Source organism: Dreissena polymorpha, chromosome 9 (assembly GCF_020536995.1).
Source record: "Dreissena polymorpha isolate Duluth1 chromosome 9, UMN_Dpol_1.0, whole genome shotgun sequence".
Taxonomy (NCBI): Eukaryota; Metazoa; Mollusca; class Bivalvia; order Myida; family Dreissenidae; genus Dreissena; species Dreissena polymorpha.
Genome location: NC_068363.1, coordinates 58,085,232 through 58,102,188, shown reverse-complemented (window position 1 = coordinate 58,102,188; position 16,957 = coordinate 58,085,232). Strand labels below are relative to the sequence as shown.

Here is a 16,957-nt window from a genome sequence, read left to right as displayed (position 1 = left end):
GGTATGCCTACATTACACAGGGTATGCCTACATTACACAGGGTATGCCTACATTACACAGGGTATGCCTACAGTACACAGGGTATGCCTACATTACACAGGGTATGCCTACATTACACAGGGTATGCCTACAGTACACAGGGTATGCCTACATTACACAGGGTATGCCTACATTACACAGGGTATGCCTACATTACACAGGGTATGCCTACAGTACACAGGGTATGCCTACATTACACAGGGTATGCCTACAGTACACAGGGTATGCCTACATTACACAGGGTATGCCTACATTAGACAAGATACATCTGCATTACACAGGATATGCCTACATGACATAGGATATTCCTACTTAACACTAGTTGCAATAATCCAACTCCCAGCTATTGACCCTCCGGAGCTGTACGTATGTACTCATAAAAGCTCAGAGCATTCAAGAAGAACTATACTTAACACAGGATTTGCCTACATTACACAAGATACTCCTGCATTACACAGGAGATGTCTTAATTACACAGGATACACTTCATTATACAGGATATGCCTACGGTGGCCAGAGACCACACAGCCACTCCGAACACGTGACTAACGCCAACGCAGTGGTAATCAACCACCAGAATGGGGTTGAGGTCCTGAACCTGCTAACAGGTCGACCAATCACCCGCCTCCAGCTTCCCGACGATGGGGCGGTGTACGGGACCCTTGACGCGGAAAATGACATCAAGAAACTGTCGTGGGGCGAGCAGGAGAGGTACACAATGATGTTTTCTGCTTTATATTTCAAAGCCTGTAACTTTAAGATTGGCAAAAAAGCGCCATAAACCATTAAATTGAGAAAAATTGAAACATTATTATTATGATTATAAATAACAGTATTCTTATTGTTTATAAAAGTATGTTTAACTGCATTTTAAACTTTATATTTCACATTGCTTATATTGTTTTATAAAAATATAATATTTTCAGTTTAGTGGAAAAGTATGGCATAGTTTTTATGAAATTTTGGTCAGATATTTAGGAAAAATGTTACTTTTTGTGTCCCTGAGTCTATACAGGGGGACATATTGTTTTTGCCCTGTCTTTTTGTTGGTGTGTTGGTTTGTTTGCGTCAAACTTTAACATTGGCCATAACTTTTGCAATATTGAAGATAGCAACTTGATATTTGGCATGCATGTGTATCTCATGGAGCTGCACTTTTTGAGTGGTGAAAGGTCAAGGTCAATGGCATCCTTCAAGGTCAAAGGTCAAAATATGGGGGGGACATAGTGTTTCACAAACACATTTTGTTGCCTTTTGAAATCGGCTTTTTATTTTGGGCTACAAATCACAGGTACAGCCCGTGTTTCCTGGAGATCCAGCGACTGTTTCCCATCAAGGAGCAGCTGGAACGGTTCCCGGTGTGCATGACCAAGCGGCTGTTCTTCACCACAAACTGGGTGTACGATGAGGACATGTTTGTCAAGTTGCCACCACTGGTTATAAAAAGGTGAATATATGAGTATTTCAAGTAATTATCCCCCGCCAGAGGCGGAGGGATATTGTTTTGGCGTTGTCCGTCCGGCTGTCCGTCCGTCCGTCCGTACGGCACTTTTGTGTCCGGAGCCATATCGTGGATTTCATTTAAACTTGGTATGAGTATATATATGCATAAGAGGATGATGCACGCCAAATGGCATTGTACACCATCTGTTAAAAACAGACTTATGGCCCTTTGTATCTTGAAAAAATGCTTTTTAGTGTCCGGGGCCATATCTTAGAAGTTCTTTGGCGGATTTCATTGAAACTTGGTATGAGTATATATATGCATAAGAGGATGATGCACGCCAAATGGCATTGTACACCATCTGTTAAAAACAGACTTATGGCCCTTTGTATCTTGAAAAAATGCTTTTTACTATAGGCACTTTTGTGTCCGGAGCCATATCTTGGAAGTGCTTTAGCGGATTTCATTTAAACTTGGTATGAGTATATATATGCATAAGAGGATGATGCACGCCAAATGGCATTGTACACCATCTGTTAAAAACAGACTTATGGCCGTTTGTATCTTGAAAAAATGCTTTTTACTATAGGCATTTTTGTGTCTGGAGCCATATCTTGGAAGCGCTTTGGCGGATTTCTTTGAAACTTGGTATGAAATAAATTGTGAAGGCTTAAGAACCTTCCTTTGTCTTAGTTTTGTGTTATTGTCCTCCGTCCGTCCATCTATTATTATGTTCATCCGTCCAATTTGCACCCATCCTCAAACAAAGCATATGTTGCGGGGGATACCTTGGGCCTTTCAGGCCCTCTTGTTGTTTTCAGATTTTAACAGTAGTTTTGGATAACAAAACAATATTTATGACTTGTGATTCATGTTTGGCAAGATGCCACCGCTGGTTATGAAAAGATGAATGTACGATTGTTTAAAATAAGCCTTGCTGAGGGAAAACCTGGCTTCATGCATGTGTGTGAAGTGTGATACCAGATTAGCCTGCGCATTCTGCACAGGCTAATGAGGAAAGACACTTTCCACCTTAACTGGACTTTTTCTAAGAAGGGAGTTAAATAAATAAAAAATACGATAAAAGCAGAAAGTGTCGTCCCTGATAAGCCTGTGATGACTGCACAGGCTAATCTGGGACGACACTAAGCACATGCATTAAGCCCTGTTTTACCAGAAGGAGGTTCATAATATAAGTCATAGTTTTCAAATTTATTATCATTTTGTGGTAATAGAACAATATTGAAGACTTATGATTTGAAAGAGAAGTGCTGATATGTAAATGCACCATTTGTGGACAACTGTCATGTGAAAATGGGTCTTATGCCATAAAAGTTCATTTTGGCTAGGAACTACGCTGTCCGCTATAACGTCAGACTGCGAGAATTTCAAAAGACCCATTTGTACATGGCATAGGACCCATTTTCTTATGACATAAGACCCTTTTTCGCATGGCATAAGACCTATTTTCTCATGACACAGCTCATTATTAGTATGAATATTACAATTCATAACATTATGATAAATATCAGTGCCCCATCTGGCTCAAAATATTCTGTATCCAAATGTTCATGATAACAACAACATTTCTTCCATTGCATCTGTTTACTGGGATTTCATTAAAATAAATAGTAGCCATACTGAATTTGGTTAATATTGGTTAATTAGCTGCTTTGTATATGGCAGAGTAAGGCCCAACTATAATAAGAGACCATAATTTGAATTACCAACAAATAATATGAATATTTGGAAGATTTATGAAAATAAGATTTAAACATTATATTAAGACTATTGTCGATAATTATAAAATGTGGCAAAAGCGAATAAAATCTGAAATGTAACGAATATGGTAGGTCTAATGCCATGATTACCAAGGTTTAAACAAAGTTCAAGGTAGCCGACACAAAAATAAAGAAAGTTTGTACTCAATATAGCAAAAAGAACATACTATAAACTAACTGCTATATTTTCATTTTCCTCATAAAACGCGTGTGCCAACAAAACTGGGTATTAATATTAGAAAAATACAATATGTTATTAATGCTTACAGAAATCTTTAGTATAAAAGTTATATGGAGCCTAGCTCTAGGAAAATGGTGCTTTAAGCATTTGCATTAAGTGTCATCCCAGATAAGCCTAAGCTGTCCACACAGGCTAATCAGGGACAACACTTTCCGCTTTTATGGTATTTTTCGTTTAAAGCCAGACTCTTCTTAGCTCCAATCCAGTTTAAGCAGAAAGTGTCATCCCTAATTTATCTAAGAAAATACTTTTCGCACATGGATTGAACCCTGTTTTCACAAGCAAGGCTCTATTGACACACTATAGGGCCCATTTTATTGTCAGTGTGGCGAGGAAGTCTGGAATCATCCGTCATCTCCTCGGTCACCATCTGCGTAATGAGACAGATGCCTACGACCTTATAGCTATCGGGAGTCTAGGACGCGTGTCTTCTGTTGACAAGAACGGGGACTTTAACTGGCAGGTAGGTGCTCCCTGAGCCCTATCATATCAAAGATCTTATGACAGGTTGAAGTTATGGCTGAATTTTTATAGCCTCAGAAAATACTTTTTAATCAGGGATTTCTATCGAAGCAGAATCCTGATTTTGGATGCAAGCATTTATAAATGTATCACTTTTGACTTCTCCATATTATCTCCCTTGCATCATTTTGATGCCATGTTACCATGAAACTAAACCAAAAATGTTATTTTTTATTACGCCTTTTTTTAGCTCACCTGATTGCTCAGGTGAGCTTTTCTGACCGGTCTTTGTCCGTCCTTCCGTCCGTCCGTTAACATTTGCTCGTAAACACTCTAGAGGCCACATTTCTTGTCCCATCTTCATGAAACTTGGTCAGAAGCTTTGCCCCAATAAAATCTAGGCCGAGTTGGAAACTGGGTTGTGCCACGTCAAAAACTAGGTCACTAGGTCAAAAAAAGAAAAAACTTGCAAACACTGTAGAAGTCACATTTCATGCCCAATCTACATGTAACTTTGTAAAAATGTTTGTCTTTATAATATGTTGGTTGAGTTCAAAAATGGTTCCGGTCGGTTGAAAAACATGGCCGCCAGTAGGCGGGGCAGTTTTCCTTATTTAGCTATAGAGAAACCTTGTAAACACTCTGGAAGTCACAATTTTTGCTAAATCATCATGAAATTTGGTCAAAACATTGGTTTTATTGATTTCTCGGACGAGTTCGCAAATGGTCCAGATCGGTGAAAAAACATTGCCGCCAGTCGGCGGGGCGTTTTTCTCTATATGTATATCGTGAAAATATTTCAACACTCTAGAAGTCACATTTTTGGCCCAATTTTCATGAAATTTTGTCAGAACTTTTGTTTCCTAGATACGTGAGTTAAGTTTGAAAATGGTTCCGGTCCGTTGAAAAACATGGTTGCCAGGGGGAGGTGGCAGTTTTCCTTATATTTATATACTAAAAAGGTTTGTAAACTATCATGAATTATGGTCATGTAACATGCAAGACAACTCTTCTAAATATTGCATTTAAGTTTACAGTAATTACTCCCCTTTGATTATTAATGTTTTCATAATAATACAGTGTAGTTGTGTCATTAATGTGTTAATTGTTATTCAAGGTTGGATGTTTTTATGCCCCCTTTCGAAGAAAAGGGGGCATATAGTAATCAGACTGTCTGTCTGTCCGTCTGTCTGTCTTTCCGTCACACTTTGCGTTTAGGTTTCGAAAAATGCTCATAACTTCTATGTCCCTTGAGATATAACCTTCATATTTGGAATGCATGTGTATATGGACAAGGCCTTTCCATACGCACACAATTTTTTACCCCTGTGACCTTGACCTTGAACTTAGGGTCCGCGTTTAGGTTTCAAAATCTGCGTTTAGGTTTCGAAAAATGCTCATAACTTCTATGTCCCTTGAGATATAACCTTCATATTTGGTATGCATGTGTATATTGACAAGGCCTTTCCGTACACACAAAATTATTTACCCCTGTGACCTTGACCTTGAACTTGGGGTCCGCGTTTAGGTTTTGAAAACGTGTTAAGGTTTCGAAAAACGCTATGACTTCTATCAAAGCGTTTACAGGGGGCATATGTCATCCTATGGTGACAGCTCTTGATTTTAGCTCACCTGTTGCTCAGTTGAGCTTTTGTGACCGGTCTTTGTCCGTCGTCCATTCGTCCACATTTGTTCGTAAACACTCTAGAGGCCACATTTATTGTCTAATCTTCATGAAACTTGGTCAGAAGATTTGTCCCAATTATATCTTGATCGAGTTCAAAACTGGGTCATGCTGGGTCCAAAACTAGGTCACTAGGTCAAAATAAAAGAAAAAGCTTGTAAACACTGTAGAAATCACATTTAATGCCCAATCTTCATGGAACTTTGTCTAAATGTCTGTCTTAATGATATGTTGGTTGAGTTCAAAAGTGGTTCCGGTCCGTTGAAAAACATAGCCGCCAGTGGGCGGGGCAGTTTTCCTTAAATGGCTAAAAGAGAAACCTTGTAAACACTCTAGAAGTCACAATTATGACCCAATCATCATAAAAGTTAATCAAAACATTGGTTTTATTGATTTGTCGGAGGAGTTCGAAACTGGTCCAGATCGGTGAAAAAACATGGCCGCCAGTGGGCGGGGAATTTTTCTCTATATGAATATAGTGAAAACATGTGAACACTCTAGAAGTCACTTTTTTGCCCAATTTTCATGAAATTTGGTCAGAACATTTGTTTCCTTGATACAAGAGTTGAGTTGGAAAATGGTTCCGGTCGGTTGAATAACATGGCTGCCGGGGGGGGGGGGCACTTTTCTTATATTTATATAGTAAAAAAAAGCTTGTGAACACTCTAGATGTCACATTTTTTGCCCAATCATCATGAAACTTGGTGAAAAGATTGGTTTTATATATATATCTCAGATGAGTTTGCAAATGTTCCCCATGGGTCAATAAACATGGCTGCCAGGGGGGTGGGGCAGTTTTCCTTGTGTGGCTATATAGAGAGAAACCTTGTGATCGAACGCTATAGAAGTCACATATTTTGCCTAATCATCGTGAAATTTAGTCAATACATTGGTTTTATTGATTTCTTGGACAAGTTGTAAAATGGCTCAGATCGGTGAAACACACTTTTTAGCTCACCTGATTGCTCAGGTGAGGTTTTAGGATTGGTCTTTGTCTGCTGTCCGTTCGTCCACATTGGTTTGTAAACACTTTAGCATTCACATTTCTCATGCATTCTTTATCAAAGTTGCTGAAAGATCTAAGTCAAGTTTGATGATGAGCAAAATCACATAATTAATGCCATAATTATTGCCCTTAGATTGTCCAAATTTTCATTACCTGGTATATTATACAAAATCCTTGTAAGCTAAGTTTGATGTTTGGTAAGGGGGGTCAACTCAAAATATAGGTCACCATTTCAAATCTTTCAAAAACAAAAAACACTCCCTACGCCAGAGTTTTGGTTCAATAATGATGAAACTTGACCAGGATGTTTGTCTGGTCAATATCTAGGTCAAGTTTGACATTATGTAAAGATTGAATGAACTGACTCCTCGCTGGTGAGCGAACTAGGGCCATCTTGGCCCTTTTGTTTTTAGTAATGTGCACAAATTTATAGAAAGCAACATTCATTGAGCAAAGAACAAATAATCAAAAACAAAATCTAAAAAACAAAAGTAGTTTGATCCTTTAACCCCTGAACATTTTAAGCCCGGGTCATTTTACTCCAGGCTTTCAAAAGCAATTGAAATCCCTGTTGATGATCAATTCGCTCCTGACTTGAAAAACGCATGAAGATCTCTAAAAGAGGAAATCTAGTACATCTAAATAGTTGCTGGTGCCAAGACTTAGAGCTGGTCTCTTGGAAACTTTGCTATATGCTTGTGCGTTAAGTATTGTGCCAGATGAATGTGTGCATTCTGTACAGGCTAATCAGGGACTTAACTTTCCGCTTGTTTAAAAGAGATTTTATTTGAACAGAAACTTCAATTAAAGCAATAAGTGTCGTCCTAGATTGGCATGTGCGGACTGCTCAGGTTAATGTGGAAAGATTCTTTATGTGCATGCACTTAGACAGGTTTACATAGAGATTGTGGCCCATTTATGTTTGTTTTGTTTTTAATTTAGTGTTAAGCAAATTTGGTTACAATAACAGTAACAATGTTTAAAAAAGTATTGAAGAGTAATTTGTCTTTTTTGTGGATTTTTTATGTTGTTTTATCTTTTCAACAAAGATTAAGTTCAAATTTATGTTTTGTCTAATCAGATTTTTTGTAACACCATTTTATTATTAGTTGAATATAAAATGCACATTAGTATTTTGGCTTTTGACACATTTGCACTTTCAATATGCATGTATTATTATAATTTAATTTGTACTTTTACTTTAACTGGCAGAAGGTAAACCTCTTAAATCAGCTACCCTCGCCGAAAAAAAGAGTTGGTTAAGTTACCGGCTTATATTTAATGCCGGTAAATGCATCAAAATTTCTTGAGAAACTAACAAACCAAATATAAATTTATTTCATATTATCATTTTTAGTAATTATTTATTCATTTATTTCCAACAGTAATTGTATTGAGTGAAATTACCTGTTTTGGTGCTGCACAGTATTTTCTGCATCTTAAAACCAAGTGCTTCATATTTAAGACGCAGACTTCAGCCTCCTGGGACGGGGTTGCGCTGGTAGTTCGGCAGATGAAGAAATCTGATTGGACGGAGCAGTCCCATGAGTTTCTCAACTCGTTCCACCCTGACAGAGTCCTTATGCCCCTCCAGTTGTATGGAGACAAGGTATCTATTAAGATTTATATTAAGATTTGTGCATGGTTGCAGATCATAACAGATCTTAATTATATCATCAGTCTGCAAACAATATAGTCAACGAAACCACCAAGTTTGTTGCTTGTCATTTACCCAAGAAGGGCTGACTAAGCCAGCGACACCTGCAGCAAGCAGCAGCATTATGTGAGTTTCTTTAAAATGAACATCCAGTCCAGGCAAAAAATGTCGTCCGTGATCAGCATATGCGGATTAAACTTTAGGCTACAGCATTAAGACCTGTTCCCCAAAGCACAGTTTAAATAGACAGGCAGGGCGTGGAATGTTCGGCCACATGCCCTTCAGTGAGCTCTATCAGGCTGGGGACCAGGAAAACAAAAACATACCACACATATGGTTTTGGTTTCCTTGCTTTGTTGACAGGGTAGCTCCTGATGAACCAGTGCTTGCACAGGCTGGTCTGGAGCTACCTTGGCTGCGAATGGCAGAATACCTATATTTTGAGGACGGAACTCAAATAAAATAGAGGATTATGCTCTATATGTTCCTTAGCTAATGTCCAAATGAAATATACAAGGGAATATCAGCATAATTACTGTTATTAAGTAACCATAGATGTTGGTGCCTAGAAATTCCTTCCTTAAAATTGTGTCATATCATAAGTATGACATTCTGTGTTATTTAAGATGGGTCTCTGTGACAGGGATAGAAACTATTTTTTTTTCACAATTGGTGGCCCGCACCGTCAACCATCTTTTGTATTTGGGTTCAGGTTAAGAGTAATGAGTCCAGAACCATGTACATGTCATGTTTTGTGTATCTCATGCTTTCTCCAAATAAATAATAGATAATTCAACATTAACGTAGCTCACATCATACACTTTTGATACATTTCATTATAAGTCTCAGTAGAATTAATAACCTCACAAAAAATAAATGAATGTGAGTAGCATTCTGAGAAAACTGGGCATAATGCATGTGCGTAAAGTTTCGTCCCTGATTAGCCTGTTTCCGCCTAAATTGGATTTTTGCTAAGAAGATACTTCATTTAAACGAAAAATGTCATAAAAGCGGAAAGTGTCGTCCCTGATGAGCCTGTGCAGATTGGACAGGCTAATCTGGGACGACACTTTACGCACATGCATTATGCCCAGTTTTCTCAGAACGCGACTCATATTATTAAACTTATATTGATCCCCACTCTCCAATTCAATGTTTAATTGCACTGAATTGTTATCAGCTTTTAAAAACCTAGTTTCCTGGCTGGAGAACTCTATTGAAATCCAGTTGCCCAGGCCAAAATCTACATGCCACAGACTAAAGAGTATCCCTGCGTTGATCTAAACCTATGCTATGTGTCTGAATGCTGATTTTTATGAGAACCTAATGTTGGTGTCCCGGTCCCCAGCCTGATAGAGCTCACTGAAAGGCATGTGGCCGAACATTCCACTTTGCTTTGGGAAAACAGGTCTTATTGCTGAAGTGTAAAGTTACATCTGCACAGGCTGATCAGGAAAGACATTTTTTGTCTGGACTGGATTTTCATTTAAAAGAGACTTACTTTAAACCAAAAATACCATTTAAAGTATCTTTACGCATTTTCTGCACATGCCTTAAGCCCATATTACCTCATATGCTGATTTCTAGGTGAACCTGATTCTGGTTGGCTGGTCCTCTGTCAGCCTGATAGAGCTCACCGAAGGACGTGTGCTGGCCGAGCATTCTACCCCCTGCCCCTCCACCGGGCCCCTTGTGGTCGGAGACTTCAACAATGACGGCTACAATGATGTGATCTTCACATGCAAGTTTGGGTATGACTGTTTATTGTGGCTACATGATTACTGTATTGAGACTGTCAATGAAGCTGTATCCTGGCCCTAACCCAGTAGTCTGTTTTAATCTTGAACTTTCAGAGTTTGAATGGATATGAGCCTTGTACTGGGAAAACAGGGTTTAATGCATGTGCGTAAAGAGTCGTCCCAGTTAAGCCTGTGCAGTTTGTACAAGCTAATCAGGGATAACAAGCCTGTGCAGTTTGTACAAGCTAATCAGGGATAACAAGTCGGTGCAGTTTGTACAAGCTAATCAGGGATAACAAGCCTGTGCAGTTTGTACAAGCTAATCAGGGATAACAAGCCTGAGCAGTTTGTACAAGCTAATCAGGGATAACAAGCCTGTGCAGTTTGTACAAGCTAATCAGGGATAACACTTTCATCTTTTATTGTTTTATACATGTGTAATTGAAAGGAAGTCTTACCTTAGCAAAAGTCCAGTTACGACAGAATGTTTTTTTCCATGATTAGCCTGGGCAATTTGGAAAACAGGTTACACACATATATTAAACCCAGTTTCCCCAAATGCAGCTGAAATTAAGCTGTAGGCTGTATTCTGACCCTAAACCTGTGGTCGGTTTTAATCTTACTTTGAATTTAGTTGTTATTCAGATACATTTTAGGAAAGCGTCTTTTATCTGAAGGTGCCAAAAAAGCTGACCCAATGTTAATCTTATTTTTTATTTTATTTGAAAATATACCTAATTCTTTAACAAGTTCATAGTATTTCCATATGATTTAAATAACTGAAAATCAATAAACATCTTACTGTTTTTGTTATTCATTGTTGGAAAAATAATCTTACTCATTAGGACTCTAAATTGTTCATTACTGATTGATAAGCTACAATAATTTAAAAATTATTTCTGAAATGAAAAATAACACTATGTGTTTCAGGTACATTGGGTTTTCCTTACATCGCCGTGCCAACCACACATACACAGTGATGTATGGTGTATCTGTGTTCCTCGTCATTCTAGTCATTGGCTGGATACTCTCCCCTGAGAGACGTTACCACCGCACCGGTGACAGTGATGATGATGACTCCACTTGATGGAATACAATTATATTTAGTGAATTTAATGAATTTGTCGAATTGAAGATTGATGTTTTTGGATACTGACAGTAAACTGGATAAGGTTAGGATGCAAATATTTTCCATCTCAAAGTCTTGTCCAGAAATATTTATTATCAATACACGTGTGTGGTCAGACATTGAGTGGTGGCGATGCATTGTCAGAATGAATACAGGTATCTGGTGTTACCATAAACTGCTCAAATTTGTGGAAGGTAGAGGGCGCGATTGGTGCTGACATAGAGATATTATTGTTTATTGTTGTTATTGTGCATATATCACATTGGTGATAGCAGTGATAACTGCATGAAAAAGTAGAAAATAGTTTTCTACAAGCATCATTTTGTGGTTATGAACTGTGTATGATGATGCCTGAGAAATGTCTCCATAATTTGGCTCTTAACAGGATTGTGTGTGTTTGTCAGTTGATGACTTGCTAGTGATGATGTGAGTGAATTCAGGGTTTGTTTGTCAGTTGATTACTTGCTAATTTTTGGGGAAGCGTATAGTCGCCGCTTGGTCTGTCCGTGTGTGTGTCCGTCCGTCCATGCACAATTTTTGTCCGGGCTATTTCTCAGCAATAAATGACCGGAATTCAATTAAACTTTATGGGAAGCTTCACTACCAAGAGGAGATGTGTATATTATCAGCTGGTTCTGGTCGGATGATTTTTCACAGAGTTATGGCCCTTTGGAATTTTCTATAAACTGTACATATAGTGCAATTCTTGTTGTCTTCACTGTTTGTCTTGTCTTGATTTGTTTAAAAGAGACATCCTTAACCAAAAATTCCGTGAGAGTGGAAAGTGTTGTCCCTGATTAGCCTGTGAAGACTGCACAGGCTAATCTTGGAAGACACTAAACGCACATACAATAAGCCTGATTTTCCCAGTGCAAGGCTCATAAAATGTATGCTCTTGAATGTGGAAATCCTCAGAGGAACGTATATTTTATATGCTGTCATCTCGTCATGATGAGATTAGTTATGACCAGTCATCTTGTAACAATAGGATTTTTTTATTACCAATTTCCTGTTCTGTAGCATTAGCAATACTTTTCATTAGTTGCAATCAATAGCAAAAAAATTGTGAAGCTAGACATTATTTAAGGGTTAAGATGTGTATTGCATTTGTTATATTTATTTTTGCTCTATTGGTGTATTTTCTATTTGGTAGAAATATCTGGATGTTTTTTGCCTATAAAAAATTAGCGTCCAATATCTTTGATTATTAAGTATGAATATGAAGGGAAAATGGATATATATGTAAGCAAAATTATGTGAAAACTGTTAATTTTTTTAGATAGAATTGCATGTTTGTCCGTTACATTTTAATATATGCATTCCATTATATGAATACATTTTGTTTGTATTTAAACATTCTTAAAATTATTTTGAAGAAGGTCTATTTAAAAAAGTTATTGTTTGACCTGTTGTGGTGTCCATCTGATTGGAAGCTAATTTGTTCAAGCCGTATTATATTGTGTTCCTTTTCTGAGAGGCACTAAGCTTATGTTCACCATACTCTGTTTAAGATGACATGCTTACTAAAATGTGGGTTTTGTATTAAAAGTGTTAAAATATTGAACCTGTATGATACATACTATTTATACAAAAAATAAATGACATGAAACATACTGTATTTGTATGTGGCATTCTTGTTGTCATTATTTGATTTTTATGGAAACAGAACATGTACATTTAAATGGTATACAATTAACAATTTACTTGGCGAAGAAGAAGAAGTAGTATAAGCTGACCATGATTTACTTTATGGAATATTAATAAGTCCCTGATCTGTGTCAGCTACATCAAATTCTTGAAATAATATCTCTATTAAAAAGATGACATGTGAAATGTTACGATTCTAGTAAGACAGAAATGCTAGTCAGCAGTCTGTAGGTAACAATAAATTGTTATTCAATATAATTATAAATTTTATGGATTTGTTTGTGTTTATAATTTTTTGCAAGAAAATAGTGATTTAAATAGTAAATGTAATGCTTGAAATTATTTACTGCCCAATTTGACAAAACTAATCTACCAGTTCTTTAGATGTGTTGACCATGCAGTGCTTTATGGTGAGTTTACCATACTCGCCCATATTTCAACAGCTGTCTTGAAGGTAATATTAGTTACACCCTCAGTATTTTCATACCATACGAGAGCGAAGCTCGAGTATGGTATTAAATTGCTGACGGTGTATATCCCATACACCGTCAGTTACTAACGGTGTTACGATTTTATCTCAACCGACTACTCGATTACTCAGGTAGTATGAAAATTACTCGGGGTGTATGGAAAATACTCCATGGGCATGTGATCGCTCTAAGCCAATCGGATAAGTACATTTTTGTAGGAGAGGATATATACAAAAATACTAGTGTAAGGGTGTCTGGTCTGGTCTTTAGATATAATCCAGTCAGTATTTTTATTTAATATTGGATAATACATTAGATAGATGACATAATAATATAAGGGGCGTTCCTGAGGCTATTTCAGCTATACGCACGATCGAGCAGCGAAGCTGCGAATGGGGGGTAGGTGCCGAAGGGGGTCCTCCCTCCTGCTGGGCAGGTAGGGAGGTCTCCCCCAATAAACTTTTGGAAAATTCATTGCAGATTGCGCGTTTTAGTGTTATCTTTCAGCCACGTTTTGGCAATTTAATTCATTAATTTCTTGACTGAAAAAGACCGATTAAAGTAAATATTTTATTAAACATTGTCAACAGCAGATATATTTTCGACTATAATTTATTTGCGAAGTTTAAGTGTCAATGCTAAGTTAAAAATCAAGAAGCCATATTGCGAGGGAGAATGGATTCGTAGCTGCATAGGTGTGCATGTTCAACTCTATTACTGGCGGGAGTATGGGATCCTACCGTAGAAAATTTTGGGCATTTCTTTGCAAAAAGTGTAATTTGGTGTTGCATTTCAGGTACATTTCGGCAATGTTTATCCTCGAATTTAATCTTGGAAAAAAATGAGAAAAAATATTTTTAACAAAAATTGCCAACTATTGACCATTATCGATTAAGTTTTAGTGTCAAAGCTTTAAATCAAGAAGCCTTTTAGTGCAAGGGAATGGGTATGCAAATGTGAGGAAATGTTTGACTCTTGCTTCCTCCCCCAGAAAAGTTTGGATTTCATTGCAGAATGATCATTGTGTCGTTATCTTTCAGCTATTAAGTTTTGTCATTTGATGCTGTAATGTTTGACTCTTGCTTCCCCCAGACATTTTTGGATTTCATTGCAGAAGGATCATTCTGTTGATATCTTAAATTCAGCGACATTTGGCAATTTTATTTCTCAATATCTTCCTCTAAAAAAGTAAATGATTAAGCATATTTTCCATGGAAACCTTTCCCATGTTCGTATATATGTTGCGACTCTGTAAAAATGTAGTGCCACGCTCCCACGTCGTGTGTATTTGTAAAAAAAGATAAGATAAGATAAGATTTATTTTGAGTCGGCAAGGGTTAAACAACAAACATAAGCTCAGACAGCTTGTACAACCGACTATAAAACATGATGAATAAGAAATAACAAGTGTATAAAAGCTGAAAGACTGGAAACAATTTGTTCTACAATTAAAAGGCAGATATACATATAAATATATAGCATGATATTACAACATCAGATATGGTACTAAAAAATTTAGATTTGTTTACATTAAAAGTCAGATAATTTTTTAAGAGAAAGAATAAAATATCAACTAAGACACAGCATGCAGAGCGTAAAAAACATATCAAGCGTAAAGAGCATACATAGCATGCAGAGCATACAAAGCGTACGGAGCGTACAAAGCAACCTGAGTATACAAAGCGTAGGGCACATAAAGTATACATAGCATACATAGCAATTCAACGCAAATAAAGCACATAAAGCATGCCAGGCATACAAAATATACTAGGCATACACAGCACACAAAAATACACCTAGCAAACAAGGCATATAGAGTATATAGAGCAAGAAACACATGCAAAGCACACAAAGTATACATGCAAACAATGCATATAAAGTATATAAAGCACACAAAAAACATGCAAAGCACACAAAGTGTACAAAGCATACAGATCACACAAAGCATATAAAGCATATAGGGCCTACAAAGCATATATAGCATGCAAAGCACACAAAGCATACAAAGCTAAGAAAATCACTAACAGCATATAACATTTAAGTAAAAATAAAGCATATAGAGCATGCTAAGCAACCAAAGCACACAAAGCTAAGCAAAACTGACATTATATAACATTATAGCAGAAAGTGTACTTGAAACTAAGTGATGTGATGCTCCCTTGCTGTGGAAATCCCATTCAGTCTACAGCATTTGCACCTACAGATTTTTCCATTCCATGTCCCAATTAAAGTTTTAAATTGCGAAAAATTTGAACATTTTCTAAAATCTTCTGGTAGGGAGTTCCACAGCGAGGGGGCAGCATATCTAAAAGAATTTTTACCATATGTTGTTGTGCGTACCTGTGGTATCTGTAAAATATTGGTATATCTAAAATTTATGGTTGACTGTCTCTTAACAATTAAATCATTTAACAAAGGTGGAGAAATTTCATTTATGATTTTGAATGTTTCAATAGCCATTGATCTTATACGTCTTATTTGCAAGGACGGAAGGTCTACCTTTTGTAAAAGATCGATATATTGAGTGCTATAGTCGTTGTATATAAAACGAATTGCCCTTTCTTGAATTTTTTCCATCTTTTTAATATTAGTTTCTGAACAGAAATGCCAGGTCATTGGGCAAAAATTAAAATTTGATAATACAAAGGTATGGAAAATTAAAAGCTTGCTTTTTACACTGAAATTTCTACCAACTCTTTTTAAGATGTTAATTTGAGTGGCTGCCTTCTTACATAATCCTTGTATATGAGTATCAAAATTTAGTTTATAGTCTATGTCAATACCAAGTAGTTTAACAACTTTTTCACAAGTTATAGTAGCATCACCTATCTTAAATGACGGTTTTTTACAAAAAGTTAATTTGCCTATTGCAAAAGATTGAAATTTGTCAGGGTTAGCTTGCATCTTGTTAAAGTGAAACCAATCAATAAGAATGTTACTTTCATGTTGTAAAACACTTATAAGTTCATCAAAGTTTGTTGTGTAAAATGAAAGAGTATTATCATCTGCATAATTGTAAAGGGTAGATTTGTTTATAAAATAGAAAATATCATTAATAAAGACATTGAACAGTAAGGGCCCCAGGATAGACCCTTGGGGTACTCCTTTTGTTATACTGGCCCATGAACTAACTGTATCTCCTATTTTGATTTGCTGCTTTCTGTTAAAAAGGTAAGACTGGAGGAGTCTGGACGCAGGCTCTGACATACCATACGCTGACAGCTTTGACAGTAATATATTGTGCGGCAGGCAATCGAAGGCCTTGGACAGGTCCATGATAATTGCTGCGGCGTAATGGTCTTTATCGAGAGCCTGCCTCCAAACCTCCAGAAGTTCTAATAGGGTGGTTTGACAGCCATGTCCCTTTCTAAATGCACATAAAAATTTATTAAAAATTTTATCAAAATGAGAGTTAAGTTGATTAGCAATTACTTTCTCAAAAATTTTAGAGGGTATTGGTAGGACACTTACTGGTCTATAGTTAGCTTTGCAAAAAGGGTCATTTTTCTTATATAAGGGTGTTACTTGTGCTATTTTTAGTTTATCTGGAAAAGTACTTGTGGCAATAGAAATGTTCACAAGATTAGTAAGAGGTTCAGTTAAAGCCGGTTTACCAATTTTTAAAAGCTTAGCTGATATTTTGTCCACTCCAGTGGCT

General features: G+C 36.9%; 1 protein-coding gene across 5 annotated transcripts in view; it reads left to right on the top strand.

Annotated features, from left to right (window-relative positions):
- Positions 1–12,795, top strand: part of LOC127845785 (uncharacterized) — a 30,609-nt gene extending 17,814 nt beyond the window's left edge. For all 5 annotated transcript variants that reach the window (XM_052376931.1, XM_052376929.1, XM_052376927.1 and 2 more), the window contains exons 7-12: positions 537–750; positions 1,331–1,486; positions 3,830–3,968; positions 8,123–8,266; positions 9,902–10,065; positions 10,984–12,795. In XM_052376931.1, the coding sequence (XP_052232891.1) occupies positions 537–750; positions 1,331–1,486; positions 3,830–3,968; positions 8,123–8,266; positions 9,902–10,065; positions 10,984–11,140 (974 nt within the window). In that variant the 3' untranslated portion in view covers positions 11,141–12,795. The remainder of the gene's footprint in view (positions 1–536; positions 751–1,330; positions 1,487–3,829; positions 3,969–8,122; positions 8,267–9,901; positions 10,066–10,983) is intronic.
- The last annotated feature ends 4,162 nt before the right edge of the window (positions 12,796–16,957 follow it).